Source organism: Cavia porcellus, unplaced genomic scaffold, assembly GCF_034190915.1.
Source record: "Cavia porcellus strain 051 isolate PalLab524CR breed Dunkin Hartley unplaced genomic scaffold, mCavPor4.1 scaffold_9, whole genome shotgun sequence".
Classification (NCBI taxonomy): Eukaryota; Metazoa; Chordata; class Mammalia; order Rodentia; family Caviidae; genus Cavia; species Cavia porcellus.
Genome location: NW_026947492.1, coordinates 64,496,988 through 64,515,484, shown reverse-complemented (window position 1 = coordinate 64,515,484; position 18,497 = coordinate 64,496,988). Strand labels below are relative to the sequence as shown.

At 37.7% G+C, this 18,497-nt stretch overlaps 1 protein-coding gene across 1 annotated transcript; it reads left to right on the top strand.

Annotated features, from left to right (window-relative positions):
- On the top strand, nucleotides 1–930 carry LOC100722240 (olfactory receptor 51A4-like). The gene is given in 3 exon segments (XM_013147590.1): nucleotides 1–367; nucleotides 370–445; nucleotides 447–930. Coding segments are annotated over 3 exon segments (927 nt in total).
- The last annotated feature ends 17,567 nt before the right edge of the window (nucleotides 931–18,497 follow it).

The window sequence follows — 18,497 nt, the reverse complement described above, 5'->3', positions numbered from 1 at the left end:
ATGTCTACTGTCAACGCATCACATGGTGAAATCACTAACTTCCTCTTGGTTGGGATGACAGGGCTGGAATCTGCACACATTTGGATCTCCATTCCCATCTACAGTAAGTATCTTGTTGCCATTTTGGGAAACTGCACCATTCTTTTTATCATCAAGACAGAATTCTCCTTACATGAGCCTGTGTACTATTTCCTTTCTATGCTGGCCTTATCTGACTTGGGTTTGTCTCTGTCATCTCTGCCAACCATGTTGGGGATCTTCTGGTTTAATGCCCTTCAAATTTCTGCCAATGCTTGCTTTTCCCAGGAATTCTTCATCCATGGATTCTCAGCACTGGAGTCATCAGTCCTCCTGATTATGTCTTTTGACCTTTTCTAGCTATTCACAATCCTCTGAGATACAGAACCATCCTTACATCAGTCCGAGTTGCCCAAATAGGAATGGTCTCCTAAGAGCATCCTCCTGTTTCTTCCCTTTTCCTTCACTTTGAGAAGCTTAAAATATTGCAGTAAATACCAATTGTCTCACTCTTACTGTCTCCACTGGGATATCATGAAGTTGTCCTGCTCTGATAACAGAATTGATGTCATCTATGGATTTTTTGGGGCACTCCGTTTTATGGTAGACTTTATGTTTATTACAGTGTCTTACATCTTGATGCTCAAGACGGTTGACAGAATTGCATCTCAAAAGGAGCAGCTCAAGGCCCTCAATACTTGTATTTCACACATCTGTGAAGTGATCATCTTCTATCTGCCCATCATCAACCTAGCCATAGTCCATCGCTTTGCCCAGCATGTCTCTCCCCTCATGAATGTTCTCATGGCAAATGTTCTGTTACTTGTACCTCCGCTGATGAACCCAATTATCTACTGTGTGAAAACTAGACAGAGCAGAGTAAGAGTTACAGCAAAATTGTATCATAAGTAGATCTCACAGTGTTCTATGACAAGAAACAAGAAACAGGGGCGGGAGATTTAGCTCAGCAGCGTAAGCTCCTGCCTTGTAAGCACGCTGTTATGAGTTTGATCCCCAGTACTCATTTTAAAAAAGAAAGAAAGAAAGAAAAAAAGAAAGAAAGAAAGAAAGAAAGAAAGAAAGAAAGAAAGAAAGAAAGAAAGAAAGAAAGAAAGACTGCAGGGTCTTTGGTAAGGTGGTTTAAGTTGAATCTGAGAAAACCTGATATTTGACAAAAACTGATGTTGTATATTACAAATTCTTGTAGATTTGCATCAAAACATTATTACAGAAAAAGAAACACTTTCATTAATTCCCATCAAAATACTTCCTTTCACTCCCAAACCCACTCATTCCCATCCTTCTTGTCACTTTCTAAACTAGCTCTGGAAGTCCTTGGGTTTGGCCTGAGTCTGCTTGTCAAACATGTGGGCCAAGCAGGCTACACAGGAACAGATACAGATTGGTTATAGCAATATTTTTGAACCTGTGATTACAAAAGGCAATTTAGAGTACTGAGTCCAGTGGTTACACCAGTGTAGGAGAGAATGAATGTGTCCTTATCAGGAACTTCCGAATTCTATGGGGACACAGTTCAGAACCCTAGGTGAATACTGAAACTAACAAGGCATAAGGGCTGGAAACCAAACTGAAGAGCAGAACATGAGTCAATAAAGGCAGATGATCCAGTGCACAGTGTCTGTTCAGCTTCAGCCATGTGTAAACTTGTCAGCTTCTGGAGTGACAAGAGCAGGACTTCAAACACATTGTTTCCTCAGGGTTGTCTTCAGGGAGTTGACTCATCCACATGGGCTTCCAACAGTCATCTGGGTGAACTTTCTTAATACCCAAAAGATGAAACCATGGCCGTACCTTGGATCCTTTTCACTGTGGAGGTGGTCAAAACAATTACCTAGAGGCCCTTCCAGACAGATTGGAGGGCTCCTTTTTCAATCTTTAATCCAAACCATTATATATGTGGGCAGGTGTGTCTGTGAGTATGGCAGGACTCTCAATTATGTTTTTATGCATTTGAGAAAATGTCTGTTTTAACTGTGTAAATTGTTTCTATAGAGATATGTTACCTAGCTGATGTTAGGTCTCCCTGGTTACCCGTAATTATGGGTGGGAGTCTCCTATATAGAACTTCAAAGGAAGAATATCCCATGGCTCTGGTAAACTTCAGATCTTGAGGGGGGCCATGGGAAGCAAATGTACCCATGGTGCCTGAGTGTCTTGGTGACATTTAGTCGGTATTAACTTTGAAGTCCTATTAACTTTTAACTTTTATTCTTTGAGGCATGTATACTGCATGCAATTTCCATTTGATTTTTAATTACTTAGCCAGCTTCTGGATCATTTGTGCCACACATGTAGGCCCATTATCAGAGGCTATAGTCATGGACAACCGTATCTGGGGATAATTTTTGTAGTAATATTCTACAGACTTTAGTGGCTTTTTTCTGCTCTAGTGTGAAATGCCTCCAGGAACCCAGAATGAGTACAGATGAATACCAGGATATATGAATAACCTGTACATGATTTGACTTCTGTAAAGTCCATTTGTAGATCTTCAAAATGGGATTGTCCAGCATATTGGATACCAGGTAGAGGTTTAGTTCTAGATGAGTACTCAGTCCTTGCAAAGATTTGATATCTCTGACTAACAAAGGCCCACATGAAGGCTAACTTTGTAACATAATAGTAGCATGTTGGAAGCTGATTCATGACAATTTTTCTCCATTTGTGATGTCATGATGGTGTTTTACCACGGCATAAGCCAAATTTTAAGGAACTATCATTTAACTATCTGGAGAAGTCCAAGCACCATTTGGACTCATGTAGGCCCTTTCTGTTGTGTCCATTTAACTCATTTTTTTGAGTAGTGGAGGAGTTCCCTTTAGAGACTGAGGATACTGTTAGGGAATATTCCATGGTGGACTTCCAGACTTGGTACTAAGTCATCTGATCCCCACGGGAGCCTTTTGCTGACAATTTGGCAGTATCATCCATTTGTGATTGCAAAGAACAATAGTATCTTTTTCTTTTTGGTGTCCTTTACAATTAATAATTACAATCAGAAGTTAATCAATCTCATTTTTTATTTAAAAATAAAAGATTAAGATAAAAGAGGACATAACACAGGTCAGAACAAAACAATTTAAGCAACGTAGTGTTTCACCACAAGACAACCCAACATAGCAATAGCTACTATAGTGTCTCTATCCTTTAAAGAAATCGCAGTTTTATTATCAATTTGTTTTTCTTCTGTTGTGAAAAGTTCGCATTCCTTGTATAGCATTCCATGGACATGAATGACAGCAAAAGTGTACCCCAAGTGAGTGCATATGTTCCCAGCTTTTCCCAGTTGAGAGTTTGTTTTAGGGTCCACAGCTCAGCCCACAGTTCAGCCCACTGAGCAGACCACTTTTGGTGAAGACGCCTGGCTGTGAGCACCGCCTCTGTGGTAACAAAAGTGTATCTGGCCTCACAGTTTTCATTCTTGATGGAGCTACTTCCATCTGTGAATAGGGCATATTCAGCATCAGACAAGATTTCCATCTGCAGATCTGGCTGGTTATCAAAAAGTTCATCAGTAAAACTGAGAAAGTTTTGCTGGAGGCTAGGCAAGCTTAGTGGGAAGAAAGGTAGCTGGATTCAGAGGTTTGGTGAGTTGGAAAGCAATTTGATGATTTCCATAAAGCAGTCCGTGGTGCTCAGTGACACGGCTGCCTCAGAGCCAATGATATTTCCAACTGTTGAGTGATTCTAGAACAGCATGTGGTGCCTGTATGGTCAGATTCTGTCCCTAAGTTAATCTGTCAGACACTTGACCAGAAGGACCATTGCTGTAAGTGCCCTCAGGAAGGAGGGCCAGCTCTTGGATAATGAATTCAGATAAATTGGCCTTTTTGTCCCATCTCTGGGTCTTTCAATTTAATAGCAAAGATAGGCTGGCTGGCAGGTAAAACCTACACACACGAGAAAGAATCCCTTAGGTCCAGGCTGGTATCTCAGCAGTCTTCCTAGCAGAAGACTAAGAGAGTACATGGGCATGGACTGCAAGATGGAGGGTAGCTGCTGTGGCACTGACTTCTCAGAGATGCTGAACTGCATGACATGCTTCACTGGGCTTCTCTACAGGGAGGAGAGTTATGTTTCAGGAATTTTATGATCTAAATGGACTTCACAGTTCTGAAGTCTCTGATATTTCCTTGAGTTCTTATTTGAGCCTTTTGGAGAATGGAGTACTGTTTAAGGCAGGTGGGGATGGCCCCAGGTTGGAACTTCACAAGTAGAGGCAGGTAGTTGATGGCCCAAATTCAAAGAAAGAGAGTCTTGATAATTTCTGGGTTGATTTAATCTACATATGTGTCTCAATTGTCGTTTTCCTACTCAAGGGACCATAATATCAAGCAGGAAATGTGACTGTGGAGCAAGCAGGACAGAGAATCAGATTTCCCTGGAGAGAATGTGATGGTGGCCCCTAGCCTAGAAAGGATGTCTCTCTTCAAGTGTAGGTTAGGGCACTTCCGCAAGAAGAGGAACTCATGAGCAGTCTGATGACCTCCCAGGCTACAAGATCATGCCTGACAGAAGAGACAAGAGGCAGAAATCCCACCTTGCCCTAGTGAGAGTAAGCTGTTTACTGACAGAGGGGCAATAGTTTGAATAATGATGGAGTGTTCAGTTCCACTGACTACCAGGAAGTCATAGGTTGGTTCCCATATGGATGTGGACTCTGAGTTCCCAGTAACACAGCTGAAGAAGGGAGCCCAGTCTGGCCTAGTCTGAGCCCATCAGACTAATGAAATGATCACTGTCTGATTTAGGTTGAAGCCTTTGAGAATCCCTGTCTTTTAGTCTGAATGGGCATTGGTTTTCTAATGTTCATAGCCTTACATCATCTTATGGATTAATCTTTGAGCAAAGGATATGTTCATCTATGGGCTTGAATAATTTTGGGGGGTAACCAGTTGATTCCTGTGCAATTAAATTTGCATTTACCATCTGCAGATTTTCTGGGGCTTCAAAGTCAAATGGAGTGTAAACTTGTAGGTTTTACTGGGTGTCCCATTAAAGCCTGAGGAGTTTTTATCAGACTTCTGGAGAACAGTAGTAACTTTTTACATATTGAAAGGATTTTAGACTCCCCCCCCCTTCACCTTTGATAAGTGCTTGATGGTGTCTGTGAATTGCTTTGTGCCCTGCTAGGTGTTGTAATCCCAGGCAGAGTGGTCATTTGGAAATTTGAAACTACCTATCTGGGCTTAACAGTGACAGTAGGGACTTCTCCCACTAATTACTTCTCAGCTTCTATTAAATTCAGTAGTGTTCCTCAGTGTTGAACCAAGTTAAACCAGTTGCTTACAGTCACCCCAAGTAGGCACTAGATGATGCCATCTGACTAGGACAGGCAGGTAAGGGCTGTAAGCAGAAGGCTCAGTGTGGAGGGCCCTGGTGATAGATGGAGTGCAGGCAATGGCTAACTGGACTCTCTAGAGCTGAGGATGGAGAGGCAGGCAGGTGTGGGATGAACTGATCAGATGACCTGCAGAGGGCTGGCAACAGAAGGACTGGTGTATGGAACTGGCCCAGCTGACTGAAAATAGAGGAGTCAGGAGTTGGTGGGAGGAGGGTGGGTCCCATGGAACTGTGAGTTCCAGCAGCAATCGTGGTGACCAGTAATGGGTGATGCAATATTCCATGTAGGAATCCTGAGGAAGAATGGGGTTTTTGTCAGAGAATCTTGTTAAAGAACAGAGCTAGTTTTGTTTTTCATTTTCATTTTCCTTTTTTAATCACCAGAAAAAAAATCCCTTTTAAAACAATTCTTTAGGATATATCCTAGAATTATGATCTTTAACTAATCAGTATGTAACTTGCCTTCCTTGTTCAGAGATGCAAGAGACAGACAAAGGGAGGGGTGTTGTTTTTGATAGAGAATCAGTCTGATGCTTTCCTGGCTTCTCCCTTCTTGGGGTCAAAGGTCTAGCTTAACAAGAGGCACACTTGTATTCCAAGCCAGGTCAGAGACCCCCAATTACAGAAGTTTGAGTCACTACTGAGCCAAATGACAGCCTAGAAAACTGCAGGACAAACTCATTCAAACTCCATGACTAAAAGCTGTGGAGAACCAGTCTCCACAGCAGCTGGAATGTACAGCATGGTGTACATTCACTCACACATTCATTCAGAGATTAATATAGTTCACCCCCTTTTCCTGTGGGTGGCCTAAAGTAACAAGAGGAGAACAATCTCTCCTCTGCCCCATACTGGGCAGGACTAACAGACTGAACTGTACTATACTGGAAGTCTTATTATCTGAAGACTGGCCCTGATTGTCTTTTCCCACTCTTTGCATCTAATGAGAGTCATTATCGCCAAGCAGAGGCCTCCAGTCTGGGACCTTTGGTGCCTTTGGTGGAGGCACCAAAAATTCTGCAGGATATGACTCCCCATTGAGGACCCTGCATCAGTTGCTAGGCCTCAGCTAGTGATCTAAGCAGCCAGTACTGTCTTACCACTCAGCGAACCAAAAATGTTACAGTAAACAAACCATACGTGAAAAGAAATGGCACCAGCAGTCTTTAGGAGGCAGTTTATTACACCAGAGGGTTTGACTAGGATTTTTCTCCAAAAAGTCAGCCCTGCCTGGTGGAATTCCAGGCTTTTATGAGGAAGGCATGGGGCAGGTACAAAGGCAGGCTCAGTGAGTTATGATTGGAAGATTTAGGTGACATCTTCAGGTAACTAATAGAGCTTAAACATTTCAGGTTATATCCTAAGGCCATAAGTTACACTAAGCATGGTTTATACAGAGGAAGAACTGGCCTCTTACAGTTCAAGTTACATTGCAACGTCATCAGATAGACAAGCTCACACAAAAGAAAGAATGTTCTGTTATCAGCCTGGTCCAGACATGAACATGTCCACCTGGTATTGAAAGGCATCCTTGGCAGGTTTTATTTAAAACTCTTAATTCCTCTTCATAAGTAGCATTTGGGATTAAACAAAAACTATATTGTTTTTTATAAAATGTGCTTTGTCCATCTAAGAGGATCTCAAAATCTTGCATGTCATTTAAGCACTTTTAGCCTTTTGTTATACTTCATTGCATTAGCTCTTTTCCAAAAATGACATCAACTAAAGGCCCTTACATTTCTATCCTCAGGTAAATTAATAGACAGCTTCTAAAATTGTAAAATACTTAGGGAATAATAATAATCACCAAACTGGAAAAATTTTTTCATAATCATGAAAAAATTAACAGATATGAACATGTTTTTAAGCTACTGATATATACGAGATATGCTTGTAGGTACTTTAGGTCAAGTATATTATGTTTTGCTATTTTTCTCTTATTTTAAGAAAGCAAATAAAAATAACACTTCTAAAACACATTAGTATGAGAGTAACAATAACTAATACATTGTGCATTGCTATCTTTGCATTAGTTATTCTGAATACAGGACATAGGCATGAAATATTGTCCAGACAATATTAGCACAAGTCTTTCTTTCCAATGACCTAAGAGAAACTAATCATGTAATTATCCTAAATATCTTGTTATACTCCATAGATATTTATCTGATTCTCACAGTTGCTCAGAGGCATTAGTGCCTATTTGTTTTTGTTGAAGGGATGGAAGCCCTAAGAGATTGAATTAATTAACTTCACACAGACAAATGTAAAAAGCTGCAATTCAAATCACTTAATTTATACCTAGATATTTTTCCCTTAGTTATATTTTAGGTTTCAGATTTAAGACTCTCTGTTTTCCTCAGGCAAGAAGAGTTTCTAGATTTAAAGTGAATGATCACAAACTTTTGTCTTTTCTGTCTTTCAACCCTTCTGGTCCACCGAGGAGTGTCAGAGTTGTAGCACAGTATGCACTAGCATAAGCACTTTATTAATTGAAGGAAATGGAGACTCACATTGACTCAGTGTAAGAGTAGGCAGCACAAACTGAAGTATTCCTCAATGTTCTCTAACACTGCAGTTTATTAAGCAACATTGCCAGCTGTCTAATTTTTGGAGGATATTGTGAAAAGTTTTCAGAAAAATGCATATGTTTTTTCTGATACCCATTAAAATGAAATGCAAGCAAAATTAGGAAACAAAAAGCCAATGGGAAAGATGATTTTCTGATCAACATAATATATCTGCAAGTTCCTACAATGTACAGCCTTATGCTTAAGGAATAAAATCTCACCTCTAGCTTTTAAAAGAATGATTCTCAGCTGAAGGCAATCTTGCACTCCTGAAGACATTCAGGTATGTCTAGAGACGCTTTTGGTTGTTGCAACTTGTAAAATTGGGATGCTGGTACTGACATCATGTGTAGGATAAATGCTATCCATTCTTCAACACTCAGTATAGCACTTTGCAAAACAAAACAAAACAAAACAAAACAAAACAAAACAAAACAAAACAAAAACGGTCTCATTGTTAGTATCAAGCAAATACAACCTAATCTAAATATAATTATCAAGCAATGCAGAATTAAGTCAGTATTATCTAGATTATGTTATCTAAATTACACAGCACCTAGAGGCAATCTGTCACCAGAAAATTTACTCAGAAAAAAAATAATGGAAAACTTCTACAAAAGCAAGTGTCCATTTAAGAAATGAAATGACTTATGAGATTGCATATAAACCTTACAATGAACAATAGTTTAAAATTTGTTTTTAAATTTTGATGAGCTTTATGGTTCTAGTTTTGTTTTATGTTATATTTTATTTGATTTTGTGTGGACATTAGTCATTTGGGTTTTTTTGTTTGTTTGTTTTGTTTTGTTTTTTTGTCTTTTTCCTTTTTATCGGTACCGGGGATCGAACTCACAACTGCCTGCTTGCAAGGCAGGCTCTTATGCCGTTGAGCTAAATCCCCAGGCCCCTACATTGGTCGTTTGTGAGCAGTTTATGGGGAAACACTGCAAAGGAAGGACCACTATAAAATTTGCATAGATCAAAAAGAGAATTATTTCTTAGATGTAGCATACATATGATTTAAGCAGGGAGACAATTTTCATTAGTCATATTCTGCTACTTGGCAGCAGTACTGTGAGGTTTTAAGTTTAAAAATTTCAACAAAAATGCCTTACTTATAGACATGCTTTTCATTTTCAGATAAAGCTAGGCATTTTGCAAGCAAATCAACATGAGTCAAAGATTTGCTTCCATTTATTAGAACAGTGGAATACTTCAGAAAGTGTTAATTAGATGTGATCCTTGTACTTCAAGTAAACCTTTGTAGTAGTCATATAGAGACTTACAACTCATTCAAGTACTCAAATTCTATCAAATGAAAATGCATAAAAAAGCAATTCTTTTTTTTTTAAATGTAGCAGGGATCAAACTCACGACCTCGCACTTGCCAGGCAAGCGCTTATGCCACTGAACTAAATTCCCAGCCCAACGTAAGGCAAATCTTCTATGATTTCTTTGCACACTAAATTTTAAGAAGCACTATATTAAAGTACTGCATTTTTTGCCAGGATTATAAAAACTTGCGTGTGTTTTGGTGTTAATAGAACTAGAAAGGCCTAAAAGGTAACAGGAAAGAAGTGAAAATGAAGTACATTTTTGATTCTTTCCTCTTATGTAATTAAATCATAAAATTATTAAACAGATAAATTTTACATAGATGATAAATAGATAGACAGATGATAGATAGGACATGAAAACTACTTTTGTTTGCTGTTCCACACTCTGTTCATATTTGTTGCAAAAAATAGAGCACCCTCTGCCTATAATTCAGTGAAGCTCACATGTGTGTAGGCTAGCAGGCTGTTGACAGAATAGATGGGATTCATCATGAGACTCTAGAAGCAAGTGATGAAGTATGAGAATATTTGCTAGATTTAACCCACAAGAGGCTTGTGTGTGTGTGTGTGTGTGTGTGTGTGTGTGTGTGTGTGTGTGTGTGTGTGAATTCCTGCAAATCTATTTGGAAAAGGCATAGCCCAATAGAAAATGGATGAAAGACTTAGATACTTCAAAAAGAAGAAATCTTAAATCTTAATGGTCAACAATCACAGGTGATATGATTTCTCTTAAAACTTAAGATACTATACAAATACCATTTTTCTGAATGAACTAGAAAACCGTATCTAAAAAAAAAAAAAAGAGCAAAAGCCAAGGGTTGATGAACAACTGTTCCACAGACTGAGCTGTTTTATGAGTTCAGTCCCCTATCCGTGTCTGTGAGTCAATCATTGAAAGATTTTCTATGAAGTATTGTGTTGTTATTCAAGTAGTTCTTTCCTGTGAGTATTCCCATGTATCTTTCAGGCTTCACAAGATAACACTTACAAGACAAGGGAAGTCTAGTCTAAAGGATTTTTCCCTGTTTCTTATCTCATTGTACTGTTGGTTTCATGGAAAAAGGTCACAATGATTTTTTAAAAATCACCACAAAGATAAGATACACGTGCATTCAGATTAGCCGATATAATTGGCTCGGTTTTTTTTCCAGTATGGAGACCTCTGCCCTGAACAATATGCTTAAGCTTTTTAAGTTATTCATTGTTTCTTTATTTTGAGATAGTCTTGTTTAGTAACTAAATTGTGTAGGCTGGATTTGAGTTTGTGATCCTCCTGCCTCAGGCTCTTAGAGTGTGAGATTATAAGTGAGTTTTGTTTGGATTCTAAGGAATGGACTAAATGTCACATTACCAAAGGTAAATCAGAAGCCAGCTATGATGTAGAGCGTGTTCTAGAACTTTCAAAGAGAGTGCAAGTAACATATCAGGAGGCATGTCTGGAAGTTTTAAAACTTCCCAGTCCAAATGATACGCATGAAAAGCACATCTATCTCAAATATCACATGGTACTCGTTTATTTGTGATGGTAGGCAGATACCTGAAATTGGACAAGTTACTGTTTAAGACTTTATTTTCTTTTATGTAGAAGAGATGAAGTAAATTTCAAGAATATAAATATATCTGTGGCAGTCATTTTGCAATAGATCATTATTATGTAGAAGTTACAATATAATATATAAAATTAGAACTGTAATTCAAATTATACATTTGAATCAAATATCAACATCAACTAGCTTTATTTATTGTTTTATTATTACCAACTAAGTTTTAAAAAAAATGCTGCTTTAGCTGGGCATGGTACTTCATACTTATAATCCAAGTACTCTGGAGCCCAAGGCAGGAGAACTTCACCAAATTCAAAGCCAGTGTGAGCCACATAGTGAGTTCCAGACCAGCCTGAACTATATAATCAAGACCCTTCTCAAAACACAGAAACAAAAACAAAAAACAATGCATCCTTGAAGACACTGAGGAAACAAATGCCCAAACATAAATAGACACAGTTTACCTAAGTAAGATTACTTTATCAATAAATATAACAGTGAAAAACCAAGTCCTGGGACTATAGTGTAGAGTTTGAGCTGAGTAATAAAACTCAACAAATGGTAGATTTCATGATATCTGAAAGTTTGATCTCATTTTCTCTCAATTTCCAAACATTTATGCTTAGTCACACACAGGTTCCTACAGGATTCAGAACACTGAACAGCATTGTGAGATCTCATCCATTAAAAGTTTATGAAGAGAAAAATCTAGCAAAAGCAGGTGATAGGACATAGAAATACTAAAGCATATTTTTCTAGAAAGCTGAGTTACTCTCAAACTCTCAGCATTCTTTTGCGTGAAGGATGAAATGGACAGTTATTAATGCTTAGGTCACTAAGAAAATGAAAAACAGAGCTAGAACTTGTAAAGATAATCACCTGTTGGACAAAAAGCCTCTGAAATTTGTGTTTTGATATATTTAGTGGGTCTATTGGGTCTGTTGTTTTCTTTTTGAGAAACACAAAATAACCCAAAACAAAGCAAGAAAATGAACACAATCTCATGACATCACTTTATAGAACAATGAATAATGGAGGAAATTATTCAACTTAATATGAAATTTGTATTTGTTAAGTAGGTAATTTTGGAGCGACAGCTAAATTCTACTAACTATGTTAGGTACTGGAAATCCAATAGTGAGCAATAAAACATGTTTTTCCACCTGCTATCCATGCAGTGGGATAAGATTAGTTATTAATCAAATAACTAGAAGGAAAATAATAAAGAACCTATTTTGTGCAATTAAGACAACTATTTGCAAGGAAAATAAGCAATATAGATTTTTAAGAAGCAATATGAATACTCTACCATAATGTAGAAAGCTGTAGGTGACAATACACTAGTACTGGGAATAAAATGGGATGCGTTAGCTGGTAATAACCTACTTAAGACATTCCAGAGTATCTTCTGAATTGGCAGGAGAATGAGATCACACATTTTTCTAAAACTCCTTTAAAATTTTTGGATATATATCATCTGTTCTGCTTTTACTTAAACTGTTCATCCTACAGAGATATACAGGTATGAATCAAGAAATAAAATGATTTAAGAATCTAACCAAAATCTGCATTAAACATTGCCTTTCTTTTTTTAAAAAAATTAAACTGTGGTGACAGTCATAAAATTGGTTTCATGAGAATGAACCGCTATACTTTCATTTGATAAAGAATTTTCTGGAATTATTAGTATTTTAAGTCTGAACTGCCACTTTAATACAATTCAACAAGCTACTAAATGAGGAAGTGAATCATGTTATTGTCATATCATTGTGTTTATTTATTTATTTATTTTGTTGCAGTCTAAAGTGAAAGCAGAATCGCAGGTATTGGACCATCAGAAGTCCCCTTATCTATGGCACATGTTGTACCAGAAAAGAATCATTTAGAAAATTCTCAGCTGCACTAAAGTAATTACCTAGTTAACGTCCTTTCAAGACATCATGTCTCCTCTTAATGACACTCAGATCAAAGCTCTTAAATTCTTCCTTAGTGGCACCCCCATACGGGAGAACAGTCACATCTGAATAGTTATCCCTTTCTCTTTGTGTATCTTTTTTTCTTTCTTGGGAAATCTTTCCTTCCTCTTCTTTATTAAGACAGAGAGGAGCCTCCATGAGCCCATGTACTACTTCCTTTCCATGCTCTCCATCTCTGATCTGGGCCTGTGCCTCTCTTCCTTCCCTGCCACACTGGGGCTATTCCTGTTTGGCACTGATGAAATCAGTGAATCTGCATGTTTTGCCCAGGAGATTTTTATTCATGTTTGCTGTCAATGAAGCCTCTGTGCTATCTATAATGGCATTTGACTGATACATGGCCATTCATAGCCCTCTGAGATACAGCACAATCTTAATGAGCTCCAGAGTTGTCAAGATCAGAGTCTTTCTAACTTCCAAGAATGAACTTTAGATCCTTCCACTGCCTTTTTTCTTGCAATGGTTAAAGTACTGCCATCAAAACCTAGTTTCTCATTCTTACTGTCTCCACCAAGATGTCTTGAAGCTGGCGCGCTCTGACAACAGAGTCAATATCAATGTTAATATCCAATTTAACTTTATCAACTATCCTTACTTTGCTTGTACTGAAATTATGTGCTTTCTAACTTTTTAAAACATTTTAGAATTCCTTCAATACTTATTATACATAAGTTCATAATTAGACACTTTTGAGCAAAACAAGCCTACAAATATTATACATCATAATTTTAATGGTTTAGTATATTTGTTGCCCACTAAAATAGTTTTCATGAAATAACACTGTGATAAATGATCTCTAAATGTAAAATAAACCTATATTCAACTCCTTTTTGTAAATTAAACATTAGCAAATAACTTCAATATGCTAAAAATATCAAAGCTAGATTTGTGATACTCTACCTTTTCAATACTTTGATAAAAGATATCTAACCTGTTTGGAGCCAAATACCAAAAAGTTAAAAGGTCATGACCTCTGAAAAGCAGATGTATGAAGGAGAAAAATCAGCATAAATACTAAAAAGAGAAAAGATTGGCAGGCAACAGTGTCTGTTCATCTAAACAAGAGTTCTTGAGCCAAAGACTGTGGAGGAAACTCATTTGTAAGAAAGGGGATCACATTCCTTGCTCATTATTGAACTATCCAAGGAAGAGTTGACTTTGGCTGAAAATCTGAGGAAGACTGAAACACTCTTCAGCTAACCTCACTCACAGAAGGTGAGTAACAATTTTTTTCTTTAAGTGGAACCTGAGTAGTTCACCTTCACATCTATCACACAAAAAGAGCCGATTTACTAACTGGTGTCATAGAGGCTCCACTATTTAGAATCTAATTAGCATCTCAGAAAGAAAGAAAATGTGTATTCCAGTCTAACCATTTTCATTTTTTAAATGAAGTATAAGGATTAGGGCAAAAATGTGCAATTTCATTACTCCAAATGTACACAAAAGAAATAGAATGGAAGAATTTTTACCTGAATACAATCATTAATTATATTCAAAAAGATTCTACTTGTACCATAATCATTCCAAGTATCTTTTTGAAAACAAAGTTGTTGTTGTTGTTGTTGTTGTTGTTGTTGTTCTGTTCTCTTTGGTTTTAATTTGTTATTCATATTGCACATTGAACTCACCACCTGGCACTTGCCAGTCAGGAGCTGTGCAGCTGAAATAAATCCCCAGCCCCATTGTCCCTCACCCTTTTATTTAGCTACATGGCTACACCCTAACAAAACCTCTTGTATCATTGCTTCATCAAAAAAGAAATGTATATGTATCTGTAATGCTGCACTTCTTAATTGAATTCAACATAGACTTCTGCATATTGTTAACTGTTTTACAGAATGAAATTTATTCAGAATAAATGTTCAAAAGTTTTGAGTAAGGAACTGAAATAACGTAGTAAAGTATAGTATAGTAACTAAATTTTTACCTGCACAATCTGAATAATGATTTGAAATTAACATAATCTATCCTCTCTAGGTGAAGTTAATACAATGATCATCTCCTTCCATGATGATTAAATAACTTACAACAAAAAAGAATAAAACCAAATTTAGCAAATGCTTATTAACCTATATTTAAAAGTATTAATTCATAGCATACTATGTAAATTTAACTTCAGTATGCTAACTAATTGAATATGATATGTTCTTAAAAAGTTCACAAATTTTTTCCATAGATACTTTTTTAAAATCTGGTTGTCATGTAATAAATTGTATCAATTCAACAGCCATGTTAATAACATGTTGACACTCATTTTGGCAAAGTAATTAGTTTGTGAAAGTAATTAGTTTGTGATCAAATTTCCTAAGAAGCATAAACAGTGAAAGATATCATCCATTTTAATATGTGATTAACACTGAACTGTTGGTGTTAATTTCCTGCAAAACTTCTGATTCCTTAGTTAATAATCTCCTACTGACGGAAGACTACAGGAAGACTTTTAGTTTCATTTATATCACAGGTTTTGCTCAAGAAATAACACAAGCAGTTGATTTTTTTATAAGTATCTAGAAAAACCAGGATAGGGAAATACATCTACCACCATCAACTGAAGCTGAAAACTGTTAACTTTTTCTGGACGTTTGTACCCCATACATTCCAGTTTGTTGGAGAACACCCCGCCTGTTTAGTAATTCAGTGCTACACTGAAAATGGATGAGGAAAAGAGATGGACCATCTCTGGTCTTCTTTCAGGTGTAGAAATGGGTTGGAGTGATAATTATAATCATTGCACATGAACTTAACATGCCCTATGATGAGGCTGCAGCAGAATCTTGAAGCATGAAGTGGAAGCCTAACAACCCCTCCTGGCCAGCTTTAATAAAATCCTCTATAGTGGTTTATAAAAATGGAAAACCTGATACAGATTCCAAACTGGTTGGGAAGCCAAGGCTTCGTGTATAAATTAGGCTTAGGTAGAAAATTAGAGTTATGTTCAGTTTACGAATTATTTTACTAATAGTGTTTACTGAGTAGCTGTTGGAGACCACCAAGAAGCGGCTCTGAGCAGGATATAAAATTAACTAACTGGCTTTCTATGTTTATCTGGGAGTCTGCCCTAGGCCTTGACCCCTTGCATCGTGATGGGAGCTGATTCACAGTGAGTGAACCTCTATGAATCACTGGCCCTGCTGAGGCCTGTAGAGGCCTGTGAGGTCAGAGATACCTCGAAGGGCAAGATAAGGCCACAAGTGTGGACACTTGGCTCAAACCTCAATTAAGTAGATAGAGACTGCAGCTGCAGGAATTCCTCCTACTGCGTCACTTCTACCATGTCTTCATGATAAGACAGTTCTACTTAATTGACTTGATTCACTACTTGGAGACATCCTTGAAGGGACTCCCAAGGTCCTGCTCATTGCCTGCACTTTCCTCAGTTTCCCCGCCCTTTGTTGTTGGACCTATTTAAAACGGGTGTTCCAGAGAAGTCTTTGTCTTAGCCCTCAGAGACTTGAGCTCAACTAAAGGGTTTTGACCACCTGGAGCCCTAAAATCATACCATTTGGCTCATTTTATTTAAACCTCCACTGTACACTCATTTGGGAGATCGGGGATCTAGGTAAGGACCCAATAAGTAGCCACAAAATATCTGCTCTTTTATTCAGCTACTCAGCTGTTCTGTTCAACCCTGTATTCTAATCATTTAAGTAGATCCTGGAGGTCTAGATATATAGCTCAGCTGCACAGCATCTGCCTGGCAAGCACAAGGTCATGATTTCAATCCACAGTACCAAAAAAAAGAAGTCAACATTGACCCTGGAAATATTCTTGATTCAGATATTGGTAGCTAAAATGAAAAGAATCATTCAATGGTACTTTAAAAGTATTTGGAGTATAAATTTATGAATTGTGATTTAAACCACCTTGCACCAGGAAGAAAACACAGGAAATCACCAACAGCAACAAAGAAAGCCATAATTTAAGAACAAAGACAAGAGAAGCGCTCTCTCTCCCTAAGACCAAACCAAACCAATCCAGCAGCTGACTCTAAATCAGATGCGAATGTCTGAGGTTAGCAAAATCTGTGTGAATAATAAGGAACACGGGAGATGCTCGAGCTTAGAATGTGAGGAACAGATCTCAGAGAGATTAAGTAATTTGTCCTAAATCACACAATTACATGTGAGACTCAGAGAAAAGGTAAGAATCAGCCTTTTCTTTTATCTTAAACCAAAACAAATCTCCTTCTCCTCTTCTCTCCCTGTTTCCCACTCAGCCCCTCCCTTGCTTTCCCTTCCTTTCCCCTCCCCTCCCATCCCCTTCTCTTTCTGACTTTTGCTCTTCACAGTCTTTCATATCCAGGTTAGAGTATGAAACCCATAAACATCCTAACATCTTGAAGATAACTCTTGCCCACAGACAAGAGACATTTCTGATCTTCACACCTGACTTTCTTCTTGATGGTCGAGCCTTGGGTTTCTCAGCCTCTCATAGCCGCTATTCTCAGCCAAGAGACTTGAGGAAGTCTCCATGGAATTCTCAGTCTCAGCAGTGATCCCTCTGGAGAAGCTCCCCAACATTTCAAAAAGACTTTGCATTTTCAGTAGGAAATATTCTTGTAGCACAGCTACCATCTGATGAGTTCTGGATTGCAGTATGCCGTATGAGCCCCTTTCTTTTCAGCTGTTAGGGGTCAGGTATGTATTGCAAGTAGAATCACACAGAATAGGCAGTAATTCAGAGATGTGGAACCAGGCTGTCCATTAAACTCTCAACCCTACATACTTGGGAAATCCTCACAGCAGGTCCGTCCAGGAAATTTTGAGTGGCAGATGGACTTGGGAGAGACCTACAGTGGCAGTCTAGATTTGTGTGTATAGATTCTGTAACTGGGACTATGATTGTGTGTGAAATAGGAAACTGTTGCATTCCTGTCTCTTCTCATCTATAAAACTGGAACTGCTATCTCTTTCTTACCTTAAATTGGTATTATCATAATCCAAATACTAATGCAGATTTTATAGTGCTTTGAAACACTCAACAACTATTCTAATGTAAAGTTATGTTTGTACAAGGGTGAAATTTTATGGATCACTGTCAACACAAGCATTCATACCAATAAGCAACTCTGTATTAAATTATGCAAAAAATACAAGTCACAGGAAGTTCAGAATGAAAACAGGATCATTGCTTGTCCATTTCCTAGTCTCTTTCATAGACACTAAGTTGGCATCCTTTCATTCTAATAAGTTAGGGATAACAGATGGTTTAGGGAATATCACAGAGTCTAGTGAAAGAATTAGCTGGCTTTTCTCTGATCCATTAATCTGGAGCTGTGTGACACTGAGAAAGAAATGTAGAGGAGTTGCACTGAAAATTATTCAGTTAATTTTCTATGGCATTTCATCTCTTTTCTCAGCATTTATTTATACATATATTCAATAAATTTTATTAGATTTCAATCCATGACAAGGTTCTGAGCTTTAGTGATGCAACCTATTAATCTCTCTGGTGCTAATTATAGCTTTCTTTTATATTTGTGTTTGTTTCCTCATACTTGCATACTTGTCTCTTCATATAACACCCAAGAAACATATTTCATAACTGAGATAGATAGTAGCTGCACATGAATATTATGGGTTCAAGCACTCACTCAACAGACACAGTGAATCTTCCCCATCTGGGGATATAGAGTTTATACGGATGACCTCACAATATTTTTCTTTGTTTCTTGAAGTCGGTGAA